The sequence below is a fragment of the Callospermophilus lateralis genome, chromosome 3 (assembly GCF_048772815.1).
Source record: "Callospermophilus lateralis isolate mCalLat2 chromosome 3, mCalLat2.hap1, whole genome shotgun sequence".
In the NCBI taxonomy this organism is placed as follows: Eukaryota; Metazoa; Chordata; class Mammalia; order Rodentia; family Sciuridae; genus Callospermophilus; species Callospermophilus lateralis.
In genome coordinates this window covers 144957989-144980094 of record NC_135307.1, presented here as the reverse complement: position 1 = coordinate 144980094, position 22106 = coordinate 144957989, and the positions used below count along the sequence as shown (strand labels likewise).

At 36.7% G+C, this 22106-nt stretch overlaps 1 protein-coding gene across 4 annotated transcripts in view; it reads left to right on the top strand.

Annotated features, from left to right (window-relative positions):
- Positions 1 to 22106, top strand: part of Ttc23 (tetratricopeptide repeat domain 23) — a 94153-nt gene that overhangs the window by 39566 nt on the left and 32481 nt on the right. For 3 of the 4 annotated variants that reach the window (XM_076848838.1, XM_076848839.1, XM_076848840.2), the window contains exon 6: positions 1020 to 1197. In XM_076848838.1, coding sequence (XP_076704953.1) covers positions 1020 to 1197 — 178 coding nt within the window. Of the gene's footprint in view, positions 1 to 1019; positions 1198 to 1914; positions 1976 to 22106 lie in introns of all 4 variants that reach the window. The other variant, XM_076848841.1, reaches the window with a different exon arrangement.

The window sequence follows — 22106 nt, the reverse complement described above, 5'->3', positions numbered from 1 at the left end:
AAAAGTAATATAGCTTTATATAAGGAAATTTGAGAAATTTAGAAAAGCATAAACAAAAAAATTAAAATCACTCAAATACAACTGCTTAGAAAATGAACTATTGCTAACATTTTAGTGACCATTTTCTGACATCTGTATATGCATTTGTGTCCACGTAGATTAGCTATAAAATTTTTACATGCATCAGATGATATACAAACCATTTTAATAACCTGTCTTTTTACTGAAGAATATAAAATTGATATGTTTCTGGGTTGATAAGTAAGGACCGACATTTTAATGGCTATATGACATTCTACAGTATAGATGTACTTAGGGTAACCTGCTTAAACAGTTCCCAAGTGGTTAATTTAAGTGCTTTGTACTTTCCCTTTATTATAGAGCATGCCAATGTAAACATTCTTGTGTGTTTCTTCTTGTCCCTGCCAGAGCATTGCTTCAAGATAAATTTGCAGAATTTAATATTTGCATATTTACCATATGTATATAATTTTGATACAGAGAAGTATATGCCCAAATCATATTCTCCCCTACAGTAAATGAGAGTATTTAGCATGCTCACCAATAGTGGGAAATTTCTCAGCAGATCAATGATTCAGGATCTCAGCATCCTTTATGGTTGCTATTGTTGTTTTGTAAGTATTTTATATTTTTTAAACTAACACCTGCATATATATCAGAGACTATGTTTGGTGTTTTTATGAAAATTAACTAGTTCGATAACCTAATGAAGTGGGCACTATTATCATCCTTAAATTATCCACAAGGAAACTGTTGTGTGATTTGAAGGTCATGTGTCTACTAAGTGGGGGAATAAGTAAGTGAACCTTGCTGGTGATCCCACAGTCCATCTTCTTGACCATAATGCCCAGCTGCCAAGAGGAGAAAAAACTCAGCTGTCAAGCAAACAAGCCTAAACACCAGGGTTCAGAGAGTCATATCCTGACCTCCATGCCACAGTTATTTTTAGCATTTTCTATTTAATTATTTGAAAAATAATATTGTTGATTTTTTTTTAGGATGCATCAAGCTCAGAAGAAATCTAAAGAAGCTTTGCCCTACTACAAAGAGGCTTTGGAATATACTGAGATCAGCAAAGGTGAACAAAGTCATGAGTATGTATCAGTCTTGAGGGAATTAGCCGCTGTAGAGCAAGCCCTGGGATTGCACGATGTGGCCATCAATCATTTCTTACAGGTAAGGTGTGATGTACTGGCCACTAGAGCCGCATTAGACCCAATGTTTTTCATAATCACAAGTGGTTACAACAGCCCTGAAAGTGCCTAACTTTGTGGTTTGTTCTGGTTAAGCAGAACACTTGGCCTAGAGTAGATGTTCAGCAAAGATTTTCATATTAGGTGGCCAAGCAGGTGGGTGCTCTGTACTGTCCCCACTGCTAGTTGCACATCTGACAGCAGCCTGAGGTGGGTTTTCTCAAGTTATGTGCAAAATTTAAGTCCTGTTTCCAACATGAAGTTTCTTTATCCTTTGGTATTTATTTAGAGCTCATATTAGTAAACTGACTAGGGGTACTCTTTTCTTAAATGACATTCTAAAAACTTTACCTGGAGCCACTTAGAGTTGTATCAGTTAGCTAGTATTCTACTTTGTCACCATAAGATCCTACAGTGAGTATCTCAGAGTACTATGGAGAAAAAGAACCAGTAGGATCCCTTTCTTTCTCAATATATATATTTAGAAAGAGAAGTATTTTAAGTAATTGGCTCATGTGCTTTTGGGATTGGCAAGAAATCCACAGGACAGGCCAGCAGGCTGGAAACTTGGGCATGATTTCTCTGTTACAGTCACAGACAGCCTGGAAATGTGGGCAGGATTTCTATGTTACAATCCTAAAGCTGAATTTCTTCTGCTCTGAGAAATTTCAGGATTTTTGTCGTTGTTGTTATTCTTTAGGTCTTCAACTGAATGGATGAGGTCCACTTATATGAGTGAGAGCCACTTCCTTTACTTAAAAGTAAGTGATTGCAAATGTCAATCACATCTACAAAACATAGTCACAGCAACATCTGGACTGGTGTTTGACCAAACAACTGGGCCCCATAACCTAGCCAAGTTGATACCTAACATCAATCATGTCTTTATATCATAGCATGGTTGAAGAGCACTTTTTAAAATTTTTCTGAGAATGCAAAATATAGACTAACCCATGCCTGTTATTTCAAAGAAGATATAATGACATGGTACTGAGAATACATTATTGCTATGTCTTTTTAAATTTGTCTGACAATTTATACTCCCACTCACAGTGTGTTAGAGTGCCCCATTCTTTCACTTTTTCTGGATCATCTCTTTAATCATTATTACCACTTTGTAACATATCATTTCCAGCTTATAGAGAAGGAAGATAGGAATTAGAAAGGTTGAGTGATATGCCCGGGAGGATACAGCCAATAAATGGCATAGCCCAGATTTAAAACTGGTAATTTTTTTAAAGCAAGATTCTCCTGGCTGATGTGTAGAGAATAGATTTGAAAGGTTGTGCCAAGAGTGGAATTGGAGAGATCAGTCGGGAGGCTACTGAAGTAGTGAAAGCGAAAAATGACAGTGGTGTGGAGTAGGACGAAGGTAGCGGGGATGCCGAATTGAAGAAATATTTAGAAGTCATATTGATACAACATAGAGATTATATATGTGTGTGGCAGGGTGAAAAGTCCGGGATGGCTCCCAGATTCCTGGTTAAATGACTGTGTGGATGTTTGGGCCATTTACAGTGGAGGAATAGGGGTGACCAGGTAATGCAGAGATGGGGAACTCTGTTTAGGATGGTGAGTTGGAGAGGCCTGTGAGGCATATGAGTGGAGTGACAGCCAGCAACTAGGTAACCAGGCTGCAGCTCAGAAAGACGTTCACTTCCGTACAGAGAGGACTTGATCACCTAGGCAGAGGGAGGAGGAAAGGAGGAGGGAGCCAGAACAGAAAACATCTGACTGATGGCAGAATCTTGAGGAACTTCCATAGTCATTGGTCAAGTGAATGATAACCTTGGCAAAGAAATACAAAGGAGAATGAAAAGAATTTGCCAGGAAAAATAAAAATGAGAGAGATGCCTTCTGTCACCTCTTCTTGATATCTTTTACTATGGAAATAGGATTTGTTGGTAGGATAAATGGTATTATTTGTAAAATGCTTAGCACAGTGCCAGATACGTAGTGCTACATATGGATTTTTAAGAATTTCTCTCTTTACCAAAGGTCTTTCCTTTTCTGTTCCCCACCCCTACACCTTTTTGTTTTTTTCTCTCCTTTTATTGGTCATTGGGGCAAAGATGAAGACAGTAAGCAGATTGTATAGAGTGAGATGTGAGGAATTAGACACTAAATGTAAATATCGATTTCAAAAAGTACTAATAGGTGGAGAGGACTAGCCCAGCAAGAGGGCAGAGCTCAGGAAAAGGCCTGAAGGTGAGACAAAGAGTAAACACTGAATATAACCCCGTGCCCTGGATCACAGGAAAGATGCAAGTAGTAGATGGCTATCATTCCCATGATAAGAGTTGAAAGTCATGTTAAGGAATTTGAGCTTCCTTCTCAGGGTATTTGAAGGTTTTCAAGCAGGGAGATTGACACCATCAAATGATTAGTCTTGAAGGAATTTTCTAAGGAGAATGTGGTGGTGGGTAAATAAGCAGAGTAATCACCCAGAGATGACCACCCCAGGTCAGGTAGGGGATGATGATGGCCTGGATTCAGGTGGTAACCCTGGGAATAGAGACCTGTGGACAGGTTTGAGAGACAGGTGGTGAATAGAAATGACAGGCCTGGGGGCATATGCAGATATGGGGGTGTGAGGGAGGGGAGGAGTCCAGATTTCTGTCAGGTTTCTATTGCCTGCAGGTACCACAGTTTATCCATTCAACTACTAAAGGATATCTTGGTTACTTCCAAGTTTTGCCATTTATGAATAAAGCTACTATAAAAAATCCATATATGGGCTGTTACAAGGACATAAGTTTTCAACACCCGTGGGTAAATGCCATATGGTAAGAATTGTTTTAGAAGAAACTGCCAAACTATCTTCCAAAGCAGCTAAACCATTTTGTATTCCCACCAGCAATGAATGAGAATGCCCATAGCTCCCCATCCTTGGAGTTGTCAGTATTCTGGACCATTTTATTGGTTTTAATTTGCATTTTCCTGATAACATGATCTGGAGTATCTTTTCATATGCTTATTTGCCATCTGTGTGTCTTCTTTGCTGAAGTGCTTGTTAAGGTTTTTGGCACATTTTTAAGCAAGTTTTTTTTTCTTGTTGTTGAATTTTTAGAGTTCTTTATATATTTTGGATAACAGTCCTTTTTCCAGAAGTATCTTTGCAAATATCCTCCTAGTCTGTGTCTTGTCTTTTTATTCTCTTGATATTGTCTTTCATAAAGCAGAAATTTTTAATTTCAATCAAGTCCAGCTTATAAATTCTTTCATGGATCATACTCTTGGTGTTATATCTTAAAAAGTCATCACAAACCCAAGAGCAACTAGATTTTCTATAGTTTTCTATTTTACATTTAGGTCTGTGGTTCATTTCAAATTAATTTTTTGTGACAAATTTAAACTGTATTTCTAGATTTTTTTTTCCCATGTGTGAATGTCTAGTTGTTCCAACACTGTTGAAAAGATGTCTTTTCTCCATTGTATTGTCTTTGGTCCTTCATCAAAGGTCAATTGAGTATATTAATGTGGGTCTATCCTGAGCTTTCTATTCTGTTCCATTGATTTATTTGTCTATTCTTTTGCCAACACCAGACTGAAGCTTTATAGTAAGTCTTAAAGTGCTGTAGTGCCAGACCTCTAATTTGTTGTTTTCCTCACTATTGAATTGGCTATTTGGAGTCTTTTGCCTCTACATATAAACTTTAGAATCAGCTTACAATATCCATAAACTAACTTGCCTAGATTTTGATTTGAATTGCATTGAATCTATACATCAATTTTAGAAGAACTAACATCTTAACAGTATTGAGTTTTCCTGTCTGTGAATATGGGATATGTCTCCATTTATTGTTTTTTTATTTCTTTCATGAAGGTTGTAGTTTTGTAGTTTTCCTCATGTAGGTCTTGTGCACATTTTATTAATTTTCATTTTGTAATAAAATTAAATTCTTAAGGAAATTCCATGATTTCATTTTGGAGGTGCTAACTAAATGTTGTTGTGGGGTTTTGTTATTGTTATTATTGTCGTTTTTTGTGTGTGGTACCAGGATTGAACCTAAGAGCACTTAACCACTGAGCCATATCCCCAGCCTAAACATATGTGTGTGTATATTATTAGAGACAGGGTCTCCCTAAGTTGCTTAAGGCCTTGCTAAGTTGCTGAGGCTATCTTTGAACTCATGATACTCCTGCCCCAGCCTCCTAAACCACTGTGATTATAGGCATGAGCCCCCACACCTGACATTATTGTGTTTTTAATTTCAAATTTCATTTGTTCATTGCTGGCATATAAAAAAAGCAATTGACTTTTGTTTAGTTAACCTTGTATCCTACAACTTGATATAATTGTTTATTAGTTCCAGGAGTATTTTTGTCAATTAATTTCATATTTTCAACATTAACAAAGACAAACAAAGATAGTTTTATCTTTTTCTTTGCAATCTGTATAGCTTTTATTTCCTTTTCTTATCTGTTTGCATTATCCAAAGTTTCTAGTATGATCCTGAAAAGCCATGATGAGAGGAGACATCTTTGCCTGTTTCTGATCTTAGTGGGAAAGCTTTAAATTTCTTATCTTTAAATGTTATGTTAGCTATAGATTTTATTATTATTATTATTTTATTATATAGTTTTTTAGGAGGACATAGAATATCTTTATTTTATTTTTATGTGGTGCTGAGAATCGAACCCAGTGCCTCGCGCATGCTAGGTGAGCGCGCTACCACTTGAGCCACATCTCCAGCCCCAGCTATAGATTTTTTAAAATAGATTTTCTTTATCAAATTGAGGAAGTTCTCCACTATTCCTAATTTACTGAGATTTTTTTTTTAAATCATGAATGGGTGTTGGGTTTTGTCAAATGTTTATCTGCATCCAGTGATCATGTGATTTTTCTTCTTGATGTAATGGATTATATAAATTGGTTTTCAAATGTTGTCCCCTAAATTTTTAGTGACTAAATATAGATCAACACTTCAAGTCTTGGTTCTACCTTTGCTCTACCAATTTCTAAAATTCAAAGACAGACATCAAATGATAATATGGTAGGAGTCTTCCACCAAGGGCCATTACCCCTGAAAAAAATTCACTGGAATGAGAGATGGCTTCTAAGACCCAACATCAACAGTATGCATTCAAAGATTTAAGTTCAGTTTAGAGAAGTATTCTCCAATCTATGTTCTATAGGATATTACTATATCACCAGAGTTTGTAGGTCTTCCTGGAAAGTGTGTTTATGGTTTTTTCAAAAATATCAACATGTTTTAAGTTAAAATTAAATAGTTACTTAACACATGGTTTTACAGTGCATTGAATGTACCATTGTGGATTTCAAATAAAGAGGGGGATCTAGTAAGTCTGAGACACTAATGTTATCCTAGTCACAGTTTAGGACACATTGGCTTAGAGGAAAGTAATATAAATGTCCAAAAGCAGGAATCAGCAGAGGGATTCACATATAAATGTGACCTTTCAGAATAGCAGGCCTTTTCAGTCAGAAGTTCTTAGTACTGTATGAATGGGAAGTGAGTTCTGTTTGTGAGGCCCAAGCTCACCATTTTAAAGTGCTATGTCACATTTGTTTTCCTTACCTGTGAGTGTGTGTGTCTGTGTGTGTATATTTATACATATATATATAGAGAGAAAGATACATATTTATGTGTTTTATATATATTTATATAGACATATTTATACTATATATTTATGCACACACACATATATATACATATGAATATATTTATATAGATAGATATTATCTATCTGTATAGATATTTATATGTATACACATACACATTTACATAATTTAAAGGATAATTGTTTGTATATTTAATTATTTGAGAAATATATCTAATACATTATGTCCCTTTACCCATGTACGCTTCAGTGTACTTTAGTGTATGTGTTATTCACTCTCCTACAAAGTAAAACACAATATCAAATTTAGGAAATTTAACATTAGTACAAGTCCTGTTCATTTTGTTGATTATACCAGTTCTGTCCTTTATGACTTATTTCCTTCCAATACAAGATCCAATCCAGGATTATGTACTGCATTTAATGGCTCTGGTCTCCTTTAATCTAGAATAGGTTCTTATCCTGTCTTTGTTATTTATGATGCTGAAATTTTTGAAGAAAACAGGGCAGCTGCTTCATAGGCTGGTCTTCTGTTTGGGTTTGTCTGATGTTTTCTCTGAGTAGACTCTGGTGAAGCATGCTCAGTAAGAGCACTACAAAAGACTGGGCAGAGGTAAGGTGTTGCATCCAGAGACACAATGTCCACCTGTCCTTCACTGGTGATGCTAATTTTTATCATCCATTCATGGTGATGTACAGTTGCTTCACTACATGGTAATGATTTCCCCCCCTCACAGATAATAAGCATTCTGAGATATATTTTTTTTTAAATTCATTCTTTTTAGATATACATGACAGTAGAGTGTATTTTGACATATTATACATACATGGAGTCTAACTTCGCATTCTTGTGGTTGTAGATGATGTGGAGATATAATGGTTGTGTATTCAATATATGAACATAAGAAAGTTATGTCTGATTCATTCTTTCTTTCCTTTTCCCATCCCCTCTCGCTTCCCTTCATTCCCCTTTGTCTAATCAGATGAACTTTTCTTCCCTCCCCCACCCCTTACTGTTTGCTAGCATCCACATATCAGAAAGAACATTCAGCCTTTGGTTTTGGAGGGATTGTCTTATTTTACTTAGCATGATAGTATCCAGTTTCATCCATTTACCAGCAAATACCATAATTTCATTCTTGTTTATGGCTGATTATTCCATTGTGTATATATACTACATTTTCTATATTTATTCATCTGTTGTAGGGTACTTAGGTTGGTTCCAGAGCTTAGCTTTTAATGAAATATTTTTAGACTATGTAAATATTCTATTTCTCATCAAACTTTTTCCTTTCAGAATAGCAGGCCTTTTCAGTCAGAAGTTTTAGCATCCATTGATTAACTTGGAAAGAAACCAGTCTTAATTGTGATCATTGTAAAATAATGATTTTTCATTCTGCTAGTTCATCTACACTTATCCTTGACATTGCCTCTCTTCCCACCCCCACCAAGTTATTTATGTTCATTTGTATGTTTGCTTTTTTTTTGACTTAATAGAATATCTAGAAATCATGTTATAGCAGTTCAAGAAATCTCTATCATTGTCTTGTGTAGATAAATAATACATTTTATACATGTTTAAAAGGGTGGGTTTCTTCCCAAACAATTTCCTGTTTGGACATTTAGATAGGTGTCAATAGTTTGCAATTATTTTCATATTGTTGGTACTGTATCTTCAGAGTAAATTCCTAGACATGGGACTATTAGGTCAAAGGGAGTATGCTTTGTTATTTTCATCTTATTGCATAACTTATTAATATTTTGTCTTATTGCTAATTGTACTACATTGCCAAAATGCCTTTCAACTGGACTTGTACCATTTGCATTTCCATGAGCAATGTGCAAGAATGCCAGTTTCTGAACAACCTGTTCCAGTAAAGTGTATTGACAAGCTTTTGAATTAGTTCCAATCTGATGGGTAAAGAAATGACATCTCAGCATAGTTTTAATTTGCATTTCTATTTTTAAGTGGAGTTTTGAATATCTTTTTATATGCTTAAAGCACATTAGTATTTTGTGAATTGTCTTTTTGTGAATTATTCATATCATTTGCCAATTTTTGAATAGAATTTTTTAAAATCTATTTTGCCTCAACTTTAAAAGTTCTCCATATCTTGCATATATTGCCCCTTTCACTATGATAATATGTGGTAAATATTTTCACCCAATTTGTCATTTTTTTAAATTTTGCTCATCACATTTTATTGAGGTAATTTGTATTCCATGAAATTCATTATTTAAAAGTGTCCAATTTATGATTTTATTATATTTACATACTTTTTTTTTTTTTTTTTGGTAATGAGTATTGAACCCAGGGTGCTTAATCACCAAGCCACATCCCCAGCCCTTTTTTTGTTTTTTGTTTTTAGACAAAGTCTCCCCGAGTTGCTCAGGACTTCACTATGTTGCTCAGGGCCTTGCTAAGTTGCTGAAACTGACTTTGAACTTGCTATCCTCCTGTCTTAGCCTCCCAAGCCACTGGGTTACAGGTGTGCACAACTGCACCCGGCTATATTTACACAATTTTGCAAACATTACTGCTATCTAATCCCATAATGTTTTTAAGAAACCATGTACCCATTAGTAGTCCTTTTCCATTCTCTTCTCTGCCCTTTCTTTTAGCAACTGCCAGTTTCCTGTCTCTATGGATTTGTCTGTTCTTGACATTTCATACATGTGAAATCATATGATATATATGGCATCTTCCTGTGGCATCTTCTATTTAGCATAATATGTTTATGGTTCATTCACATTTAGCACTTACCAGTACCTCATTCCTTTTATGGCAGAATATATTACATTCTACAGATGTACCACATTTGTTTACTGATTCATTTTACTGATAGGCATTTGGGTTGTTTCCACTTTGGCTATTTTGAATAATGCTGCTGTGAACATTTGTATGTAAGTTTTTTTTTTTTTTTTAAACATGGATATACCTTTTCTTTTCTCTTGAGTATAAGACTAGGAGTGAAATTGATGATCATATGGTATCTCCTCTGTATTTAACAATTTTTTTTCTTTTTTTTATTGTTGGTTGTTCAAAACATTACATAGTTCTTGATATATCATATTTCACACTTTGATTCAAGTGGTTTATGAACTCCCATTTTTACCCCGTATACAGATTGCAGAATCACATCAGTTACACTTCCATTGATTTATATATTGCCATACTAGTGTCTGTTGTATTCTGCTGCCTTTCCTATCCTTTATTATCCCCCCTCCCCTCCCCTCCCCTCCCCTCTTCTCTCTCTACCCCCTCTACTGCAGTTATATCTCCCCCTTGTATTATTTTTCCCTTTCCCCTCGCTTCCTCTTGTATGTAATTTTGTATACCCCTGAGGGTCTCCTTCCATTTCCATCCTATTTCCCTTCTCCCTCCCTTTCCCTCCCACCTCTCATCCCTGTTTAATGTTAATCTTCTTCTCATGCTCTTCGTCCCTACTCTGTTCTTAGTTACTCTCCTTATATCAAAGAAGACATTTGGCATTTGTTTTTTAGGGATTGGCTAGCTTCACTTAGCATAATCTGCTCTAATGCCATCCATTTCCCTCCAAATTCTATGATTTTGTCATTTTTAAATGCAGAGTAATACTCCATTGTGTATAAATGCCACATATTTTTAATCCATTCATCTATTGAAGGGCATCTAGGTTGGTTCCACAGTCTTGCTATTGTGAATTGTGCTGCTATGAACATCGATGTGGCAGTGTCCCTGTAGCATGCTCTTTTTAGGTCTTTAGGGATGTATTTAACAATTTTGAGTGTACCTTTTTCCCCACATCCTCGCCAACACTTATTGTTGTTTGTATTCATAATAGCTGTCATCTGACTGGAGTGTGCCATTCTAACTTAGAGTAGTTTTGATTTTCATTTCTTTAATTGCTAGAGATGATGAGCATTTTTTCATATATTTGTTGATTGGTTGTACATCTTCTTCTGAGAAGTGTCTGTTAAGGTCCTTGGCCCATTTATTGATTGGGTTATTTATATTTTTGTTGCTTAGCTTTTTGAGTTCTTTATATACCCTAGAGATTAGTGTTCTATCTGATGTGTGAGGGGTAAAAATTTGCTCCCAAGATGTTGGCTTTATATTAACCTCACAGATTGTTTCTTTTGCTGAGAAAAACTTTTTAGTTTGAATCCATCCCATTTATTGATTCTTGGTTTTAATTCTTGCACTTATTAAGGAAGTTGGGGCCTAATTCCACATGATAAAGATTAGGGCCTACTTTTTCTTTTATTAGATGCAGAGTCTCTGGCTTAATTCATAGGTCTTTGATCCACTTTGAGTTGAGTTTTGTGCATGGTGAGAAATAGGGGTTTAATTTCATTTTGTTGCATATGGATTTCCAGTTTTCCCAGCACCATTTGTTGAAGAGGCTATCTTTTCTCCAATTCATGTTTTTGGCAACTTTGTCTAATATAAGATAATTGTAATTTTGTGGCTTAGTTTCTGTGTCCTCTATTCTGTACTATTGGTTTACCAGTCTGTTTTGGTGCCAAAACCATGCTGTTTTTGTTACTATTGCTCTGTAGTATAGTTTAAGGTCTGGTATAGTGATGCCACCTGCTTCACTCTTTCTGCTAAGGGTTGCTTTAGCTATTCTGGGTCTATTATTTTTCCAGATGAATTTCATGATTGCTTTTCCTATTTCTATGAGGAATGCCATTGGGATTTTGGTCGGAATTGCATTAAATCTGTATAGTGCTTTTGGTAATATGGTCATTTTGATAATATTAATTCTGCCTATCCAAGAGCAAGGTAGATCTTTCCATCTTCTAAGGTCTTCTTTGATTTTTTTCTTTAGGGTTCTGTAGTTTTCATTGTACAGTTCTTTCACCTCTTTCGTTAAATTGATTCCCAAGGTTTTTTTTTTTTTTTGAGGCTATTGTAAATGGGGTAGTTTTCCTCATTTCCCTCTCAGATAATTTGTCACTGATATACATAAATGACTGCAAATTGGTGCAGCCAATATGGAAAGCAGTATGGAGATTCCTTGGACATCTGGGAATGGAACCACCATTTGACCTAGCTATCCTTCTCCTGGGTTGATACTCAAAGGATTAAAAACAGCAGACTACAGGGCCACACCCACATCAATGTTTATAGCAGCACAGTTCACAATAGCTATGTGGAACCAACCTAGATGCCTTCAGTAGATGAATGGATTAAAAAATGTGGCATATATACACAATGAAATATTACTCAGCAATAAAAGAGAATAAAATCATGGTATTTGCAGGTAAATGGGTAGTGTTAGAGAAGATAATGCTAAGTGAAGTTAGACAATACCCCCCCAAAAAACAAATGCTGAATGTTTTCTCTGATATAAGGAGGCTGATTCACAGTGGGGTAGGGAGGGGAAGCATGGGAAGAATAAAACTCTAGATAGAGCAGAGGGGGAGGGGAAGGGAGTGGGCAGGGGGTTAGCAAGGATGGTAGAATGTGATGAACATCATTGCCCATTGTCTACATGTATGAAGACACGAATTGGTGTGAACATACTCTATATACAACCAGAGATATGAAAAATTGTGCTGTATGTGTGTAATAAGAATTGTAATGCATTCTGCTATCATTTATTTAAAAAAATTTAAAAATTTTTTTATGGAAAAAAAAATAAAATGTTTGATACCCCCCCACAAAAAGAAAAAACAATTTTGAGGGACAACCAAGCTGACATCCAAAGTGACCTCACAATTTTATATTCCCATCAGCAATGCTTAAATATTCCAACTTCTCCATATCCTCATCAACACATTTTATTTTCTGTCTTTTTATTTTAGCCAGTCTAGCAAGCGTATATTTTGTTATTTTAATTTCTCTCATGACTATGACTAATGATGTTGTACATTTTTATGTGTTTATTGGCCTTTCTATGTTTTATTTGGGTAAATGTTGATTTCAGTTTTTTTTTGTTTTTTGCATTTTAAATAGGGTTGTTTGTCTTTTTATTGTTTGCTTAGGAGTTATTTATATGTTCTGGAGGCTAGATTTTAAATGCATGTCAGACATATGATTTGCAAATGCTTTTGTCCTTTTAGTGTGTTGTCTTCACTTTCTCGATAGTGTCCTTTGAAGCATGAAAGTTATTAAATTTTGATTAAGTTCAATTTGTTTAGTTTTTCCCTCTCTTTTTGTTGGTGCTTTTGGCTTCACATCCAAGAAACTATTGCCTAATCCTAGTTCATGAAGGCTTACATTGATATTTTTTTCTAAGCATCCCATAGTTTTAAAGCTCTTATAGTTAATGTCTTTGATCCATTTTGTTACTTTGTTTATGTGGTGTGATACAGAAATTCAACCTCACTATTTTTGCATGAGGCTATACAGTTGTCTCAGCACCAATTATTGAAAAATCTTAGAATTTTAAAAATTTTAAAAATCTTATATTATTTTTATCAATTTTTTAACCACTTTTTTACCATTGACACCCTTGCCAAAGTCAACTGACCCTAAGTGTAAGGGTTTATTTCTGGATTCTCAATTCTATTCCATTGATCTGTATGTCTGTCCTTTTACCAGTATCACATCATCTCAATCATTGTTATTTTCCAATAAGTTTTGAAATCTATAAGCATGAATCCCCCTTTTTCTTCTTTTTTAAAGATTATTTTGACTATTTTGGATCCCTTACATTTTCATAGGAATTTTAGAATCAGCCTTTCAATTTCTGCCAAAACAAACAAACAACAAAAAAAAAAAAAAAAAAAAAATCCTCTGGAATTTTGATAGGCATTGTATTGAATCAGTATTTCAATTTAGGGAGTATTGACATTTTAATAATATCAACTATGTCAGTCCATGAACATGGGATATCTTTCTATGTATTTGATTCTCTGTTGTTTCTTTGTACTGTGCTTTGTACTTTTTAGAGCTTAGGCTTTGTACTTAGTTGGTAAATTCATTCCTTAGTGTTTGTTCTTTTGATGCTATTGTGAATGGCAAGTTAGTTTTCTAAACTACTTTTTTCTGATCGTTCATTTCTACTGTCTAGAAAACCAGTGATTTTTTCATGTTCATCTTATGTCCTGCAACCTTATTAAATTTGCTATGAGCATTTTTTGCCATGCAATTTCCTTAGTGTGTCAAATTTTCCATCTTTTCCTCAATTGTATTTGAATTTTGAGTCTAAGTTGGAAGGACTTCCCTGCCCCCAGGTCTAAAAGGAATTCACTCATTTTCATAATACCTACAAAGTTTGATGGGTGACTCTTCTTTTTATTTACTATTGAGGTTAATAAAGGTTAGAGTATTTTAAATAGATAATTTTTGATCATTATTAAAGAAATAACTTGATGAAGTGAGGCTAACATTGGCTTTAAAACCAAAAAATCTGAGTTGTAGTACAAACTCTGTTTACCAGTTGGTTTTTTACAGGCAAGTCATTTAACCTCTACTCCCTGCAAGTAATAATAATAACCTCCACAAAAGACTCTATCCACATCACAGAACTGCTCAAAGTCTCAAAATGGAAAGTACTTTGTGAACTACTAGGCCTGCTGCCTGTATAAGCTGCTTTTGTTTGTTAACAATGATTATCAAACATTTATCAATGCTCCCTTTTCTTTAGAGATTTACCTAAGGTATAAAAAAAATACAGGGTAGCCACCACTCTCCAAGAGAACCCATATCTAAAAGTCATTTATCAAGTATACACAAGGAGGTTTTGTTATCTTCCCTGTTGTTTTTCACTCTTCATTCCTTTGTAGTGAGAGAAACACCCAAAGAGAAAAGACCTTTTATTTCCCATAGAATGTAGAAAAGTTCTGCAGTATTTTAGGAACTAAACCATTAAAATGGAGAAAAATAAACCAAGTCCTGCAGAGCCACACAAGGAAGGCAGCAAGCAGTCCCAGGGACTGATGAAAGAGATTTCACCCCCTCCATCCATTCCTTTGCAGCAGAGTTCCGTGAGAAAACCATGCAAACAGATTGTTTCTGAAACTCCTTATTGGCAGAGTTTGGCAATAAAACCTTATTTTCCTTCCCCAAAGGAAAAAAAAAATCACAGGATTTCATTTATGTGAGCAAGAGCATGTTTACAGTGTGTGTTTCCAAGGGGTATAAATTAACCCTGGAGCTTGGGTTGCTTTTTCACATCTCTGACACTTGAACTGCCTATCTATTTTCAGTTTTCAGGGCTGCTCTGCCTGAGTAGTTCCCAAATTTAGGAAATTTTTATTTGCAAAGTATGATAAAATCAATGATTTTATCAGATGCTCTACAAATTCTAATTTGAGGTCCCAGCTCTGGGCATGTTATTAGCTTGGTCAGGCCTGGGATGATGGCTGCTCAGGCTTATACATAATGCTGGGCAGTGCTTCTGACTGGCTCTTATTATCTAATATGTATTTACTATAATATGAAATGCATTAATTATAAATAATTAGACTAATGTTGTTTTTAATTTTAAAATCTCTGAAAATACCAGTGTTTGTTTAAAAATTTAAAATATGTATAATATATTATGATCTTAGCATTACAAAAAATTTCTAACATGACATAAATCAGTGCCATAAAGGAGAAGATTATTGTTTCTTTTAAGTAACAACTGCCTTTTATGAATTTGCTATATTCTCCTTATTTTAAAAAAAAATGCAACCATACAGAAAAATGCAAAGAGGAGAGACACAAGTCCCCTAAGTCCTCCCTGCCCAGAAATAGCCAGTATTGACCTTGGCCGAATGCCTTTCATCTGGATATGAACAGATGGGTATAGTTAGGAGACAGAGTGAAGAAAAAAAAGAGGAAGAAAGGAAGGAGGGGTGATGAATTTGACAGTATGGAAATGAAAGACTATGACAATATATCATAAAGTCAAAAAAGAAATGTCAAACATGGAAAAGTATAGAAAATTCTTATAAAATATAAATGAAAAGACACCTCAATGGAAACATGGAGAAAAGAGTAGAATAGACAATTACAGAAAAAGAATCAAATGGTCAATAACCATGTAAAAGTAATTCTCAGCCTCACTTATTACTGAAGAAATGCCATTTAACTGTCTTCCCATTGTGGCCAGAAGCCACATCAGGTCATCGGAAATAAAGCTGAGAGGGCAGGGCCAGGTTAAGATTCATGTGTGTGTGTGTGTGTGTGTGTGTGTGTGTGTGTGTGTGTGTTTCTGTACACATCTCAGTATTTCTGGAATGATATATAGGAAACATTCATTTGATTAGCATTTAGGAGTTAGAGTAGGAATAGGGGAAGATAGGGGGAAACACATAAACAGAAAGGAGGGAGTACTTTTTACTTTGTTTTGTTATTGTTATTGTTCTTTTCTACCACTAAAGATTTTTAAAGATTTTAAGATTTAATTATGTGCATTTAAAAATCTAGTTAAGTTTTAAGGAAACTCATACTTGCAACAAAAAGAAGAAAGTATAAGCCCCTGACACATCTATTTCAGGGCTAACCCTTATAAAGAGTAGGACTTGTTCTCTCAGCCCTCTGGAAGAGCTAAAATTGACATCTGGAGAACTGCCACTGAGTACTTTCTCTGCCTATTAAAAGAAACTGGCTTAGTCCAGGGCCCTCAGTTTTCAAATGCTCTCTGCCTCCAGTGACTAACCGTTCATCTAATCCCCCCTAGGGATTCCCAGCACCATCTTTTTCTTAGCTGAGCCTCTCCAGTTGCCCTCTCTCCCAGCTGCTGCCCCCCCACCCCCAGGAAAGGCTTCCCTACTGGGCAGAGATGGAAGAAGAAAGGAAGTGGCAACCTTGAGCTGCAACATGACCCTGTTTTGCATAAGGGTGTCCTCTCAAAGCTGAGGGGTGGAATGGCCAGCTCTGGCAGAGCTAAGAGAGAAAGCATGCAGCTTCACAGCTGATCAGTTATAAAACAAACACAGCAAGTAGTGACAAGTAGACTTGAGCTTCTGTTAAGAAAACATATGAACTTGAACTAAAGCAGAAGGTGGACTGTTGGTGGAAGATGCCTTAATGTCTGCTCCATCCACGTGCTCTGCTTTTCTCCTCTCTATGGTGTCCCTTTAAAGCCCTCAGAGGCCACTTGGGTCTCTCCCTCTCCCTCTGGAAAGCCCATTCCATTTCTGGGCAGAGTCTATTTTTCAGCAACCTCTTTCTCAGGCCTTAAATGGTCCTTCATTACATTGTTTGTTTGTTTGTTTGTTTGTTTGTTTGTTTTTAATCATCTTTCTGGAACTTCTACTCTTTAGATAACCAAGTGTCAGTCTAGAAAAGCATGCTGTTTGGAATTACTGACCTTAGTATGAATCTCTGCTCTGCCACTGACCTGCCATGTGACCTTGAGGTTTCATTTCCTCGTCTGTAAAGTGGGCTGTCAACATCACTCAGTGGTCATTTTGTGATTCTGCAAGCTGATGTATATAATCTGCTTGGCAGCACACCTGGCAAAATTAGGTGCTTAATTGGCATTGGCTCCCTTCTCCCTCTATCCTTTTGTAGTGCTAGTCTTCAGCTTTACAAAGAGATCCTTCCTATTTATTACCAAGTTGGGACTTCCCTGTCTTCCCCACGAGTGTCACACCATCTCCGGGGAAAACATATTCAGTTTTAGATCAACAAATTGTACAGTGAGTCATTTGTGTACTTATTCTTCACCTTGCTATAGGAGAAGAGATGTCCTCCCAGTCAGTGATCCCTGAATCATTGCCAGGTTGGGAGAAATTTATTCCCCTCCTCCAACACACCCTTTCCCTGAGAGCTGGGATTGCACACTCAGGGTATTGAGTGTTCACATGCTGGGATCTGCCTGCATAAACAGAAATACTTCCTCATCCTTTTTACTATCATCAAGCTTTCTCCTCAAGAAATATTGCATGTTTTACAAATCCAAGGAGACAGGCCCAGTTAGATAAGAATTTGCCAGCTCTGGCTCTGGCTGCAGTTATTGACAGCTGGATTTGCATGAAGGAACCGAGGGTTCCCCCAGCAATGCACACAAGGCATCAGAAGAAACAGCTGCTGTGTCCCTTGGCAAGGGTAGAGTAGCTGGTCTTGTGAGTGACCTTTTTCAGTTAATGACCTTGTTCGATGTGTATATTAAGTGGATTTTATTTGTTTGTTTTTTAACCTAGTCCAACATGCAGCAGCCCAAGAGATTTGGGAATGCTAAGCATTCTTCCTCCACTTCAAGATGTCAGTTGATAAGCACATAACCATAAGCTATTGAAAATAACAAAGGACATGAGGAGAAACCAGAGCCCTAGGGAGATTAATAAATGCTGTGGTGAAGGAGTGAGTGCCATCCAGCTGCCGAGCCCCAGGAGGACCAGTTATTTAGGCTCTCTGAAAGCCAAGAGAGGCAAGCAGAGTTCTTACTATCCTGTTCACTATGATTCCTACTCCTTAAATGCTCTCAGATGCATCTAACAGGGGTATTTATTTATTTATTTCTCAGCAAATAAAGCATGTTCTGAAATTGTGAACAGTGGCTAAGTTTGGCAAGATTGTATAATCTAATCACCTGTCAACATCCTTCACACTCACTCCCTAAGGGCCTCACTGCCCAGAGTAGTTCCCAGTCTGTGTCTCCTGGAGCCCTCATGCTCCAGAAGCTTCTTCTGGGGCAGCTATGTGGGAGTAGGTGCGCTTCCGGACACCCTCTCCCGGCTTCAGGAAGAGGAGTTCTGTTCTCACCTTCTGTGTGCATTAGAGAACCATGGAAGGTTTAGTTTGGAATGAGAGGGGCCCTTCTGCTTTAAAAAAGAAACTTGAAAATCAGCAGTGTCTTGGCATCTGCATTCTTTTGCAAATCACTTTTTCTACTTGTTGGTATGTTTTTGAAATGTAACCAGGTTGATATATAGAGTTCAACTGTTGTATGAATGAACCGTGATATATTTGTTCCCCTGCTGATGGGTAGTTAGATGGTTTCCCATTTTCACCATCTCAATATTCTTCAGTGCAACTGAAGGCATTTTTCATATAGACAATGGTCAGTGCACTCCAAGCTGCGCAAGCAGGAAAAGGAAGGGAAACCAGGGAGTTTGAATGACTAGTGAGAGCATGGCAAGTGGGTAGAGAGAAGACTAGAAGCTACATGGACGTAATAGAGCCAGGGCTCCTGTACAAAATATGGATGCAGAGGTAGAAACTAGTAGTCAGTAAGGCCAGGAGTGTGACCTGGATGCTGGGTATCTGAGCATACAGAGGAAAATGAGTCTGCCAAAAACCCAAGAGGCCACGTTGTTAGCTGGAACTTTAGTTTGCTCCTTCAGCTCCACTCTGCTTGCTTCTCAGCCCTGCTGTGTGCCCCAGATGCTGACTTTAAGTCCCAGATTAATGCCCTTGGCCTCTTCTGAAAGCCACACAACATGAACTGCAGACCATGGAAAGGGAATGGAGACAGGGTTTTCATCACCCCAGCTCCTCCATGGAGACTCACTGCCTGCATCCCTACTGAAAGCCACTGCTCACTTCGCTACATCATCTTTCCAATTAGAGCAAATGTTCCTAGTCTTGCTCATCTGGCCAAGGGTGTTAAAGCACTTTGCCCTGAGGTCCTGAACTCTCATCATTGGGCTTCATCTATGGAAAGATTCGTTTGATTGACCACTTTTCACCTGTTTGCATGTGTCATCTTTCTTGCCTGATGGGCACAGGCTAATCGTATGGATACTGAAATCACTGGAAATGGTAACAGCAGGGTTAGGGTAAAGAGGAAGTTAGTGAGCCAGGTACTTAAACCTAGTGCAGGGCAGTGTCTGTATATCTATGTAAAAATGAAACTATCCCACATTTTTGTAGTTCATCTTTGATCTCCTTTAAACCCCAAATTCCTGCCTGAATTGCCTGATTTGTGTGTGTGTGTGTGTGTGAATTTCTAGTATTTGTGCAACATTTGGCAAATTGAAGGCACTTAAAAATGAAAAAAAAATGAATCAAACAGGAATGAATTAAAATAAACTGAATTGAATGGAATTTTGCTGAATAAGTAAGATACTAATTTGGCACATTTGAAATATCCTGGATGTTCCCTTTCTTTCTTGCATGTTGTTTTTAAAATCTTCATGAACATCAAATAATAAATTAGATCAGAGAAATGAGTTTCTGAAATAAATAATAAATGCTTGTTAATAAAGTATTAGCATCTCACATAGAGCAACATTGAGGTCATGAAAATTTTGTGATAAATTCAGATTCCTTTGAGCCTTTGGACCACTTTTTTAATATCATTAGCTTTTAATTTTTTTATTTTTATCTGTTTTTCTTTCTGTCAGAAAAGTGTCACTTTTTGTCTCCAAGGCAAAATGCCATTCATGATACTTCCAGAACATGTAATTATTCATTTGAAAATAATTTTGATAGTCATATATGTATTACATTTCCTTGAATTATAATATTGAGCAGAAACAAAGGAGAAATCTTTTTTGGATTTAAGCTTAAACTAAAATAGTATTTGTTGAGTCTTTGTGACAGTCTGAGGAAAGCCTTCCCTGGCAGAGTGGTTGTTCTTCTCAAATAGTGGATCGTAGAGATGGACAATCAAGGGAGAAATGCAAAATAAACACCACTCAGTGTGCAGTTGGGAGGTTTTATAAGAGGAGGGATGTGTCACTCTTTTTCCCCTTCTCCAAACACTAAACATATGGCAGTTTAACTCTTGGTTGGCTCCTATAATCTGTGCATTCATGAAGTTGTATTTTGAAGTACTCATTATTTGAAAAGCAAGGACAGTGACTAATGTGCACTTGCTAAAAATCATATATCTATATCTATATCTATATCTATATCTATATCTATCTATCTATCTATCTATATATATATATATATATGAAAAGTCACTTCAAAGCAAAGGATATTGTTAGCATTTATGAGTAAAGAATGTTTACTGTTCTGATGTAGCAGTAAAAGTTATAGCCAGCAATCTTGATTTGGAATAGCCCCTTCACCAAAAGCGCAGAGCTAGCCACCCAGATTTTAACACGTGACAATACTCCACCCTGATTATAGTTTCAGAACTGCACTCAGCTGGCCATCAGAGGAGAAAATGCTGCTTGGTGCAGACTAGAAGGCTCTACTGAAATGACTTTATCTCCTACACCAGCTCCTTGAATTCATTGTAGCTTCTGGAGGCTGAATCAGTGTGCTCCTAGGAGTGTGCTGATATCAGCTAGTGACATCTACCACCATGGGTTGGAGGGATGAATGGCAGCATTCAGGGCATGGTATTGAAAGCAGAATTTGAAATCAGATTATCAAGGTCAGAACCTCATCTCCATTCCTTATTAGCTATAGAGAGAAATCTTGGTTATTTACTGTATTAGCTTTCTATTGCTATAGTAATGTTATGGTTATACATCAACTTAAAAGGAGGAAAGGTTTATTTTAGCTCTAGTTTTGGATATTTCAGTCCATGATGGGTTGGCCCTGTTTTGGGGGGTGGGGGTCTGTAGCACATCATGGTAGGGAGTTCATTGCAGAACAAAGTTGGTCACGTTATAGCAGCTAAAAAACCAAAAGAGGGGAAGAAGAGAGTGGAGTCCCACAGTTCCCTTCAGGGACATGCCTCACTAGGCCCCACCTCTTAAAGATTTCTACCACCTTCTAATAGTGCCAGCTTGGGGACTGAGCCTTTAATACACAGGGCCCTTTGAGGAATTCTAGATCCAAACTATAGCACTCACCCATTCAGCAATCTCAGTTTTCTCATCTAGAAGATGAGGCTCATAAAAATTATCAAGAAAACTAAAAGTGGTATCACACAAAAGAATTAAAGTGCTGCTTAAATCTTAGTTGTTGCTAGTACAATTTGCCTTCCCCAATTAGTGTTTCCCTCTATTAAACCTATGGAATTTTAGTCTTTCTGTTATTCTTTTGGCAATTAATTGCAAATTCCCTATCGCCTCACATTAGTTTATTGTATTACTTCACCACGTTTTATTTCAGTTTTCTGTAGCTGCCAAAACCTTCTCGCCCATGCCTCTCCCGTTGTAGGAAATCTGTAAGTGTCAATTTATTGGATGAATGTGAAACCATTACTAATAGTATTTTTTAAACTAAGTATTAACAAGCAGATGAGTAGTAATTTTTTATTCAAAGGGAGGTATTATATATTTTACTTGAAAAAATTATTATTCTTTAGTGCTCACCGGGGTGTGTGTGTGTGTGTATGTATGTATGTGTTTAATTTTAAAATGTACTTTATTTCCAAAGAACCTGTTTTCCAGACTCAGGCAGCTCCCATTTGCCAGTTTGCAGAGGGTGTAAACCCACAGGCTTGGTGGATCAGGCACATGTCATCACCTATGAGTAGGTTCCACTTTCTAGGCTGACCAATAGGCCAGGAGCTGGGCTTGCCCACTGCCTCA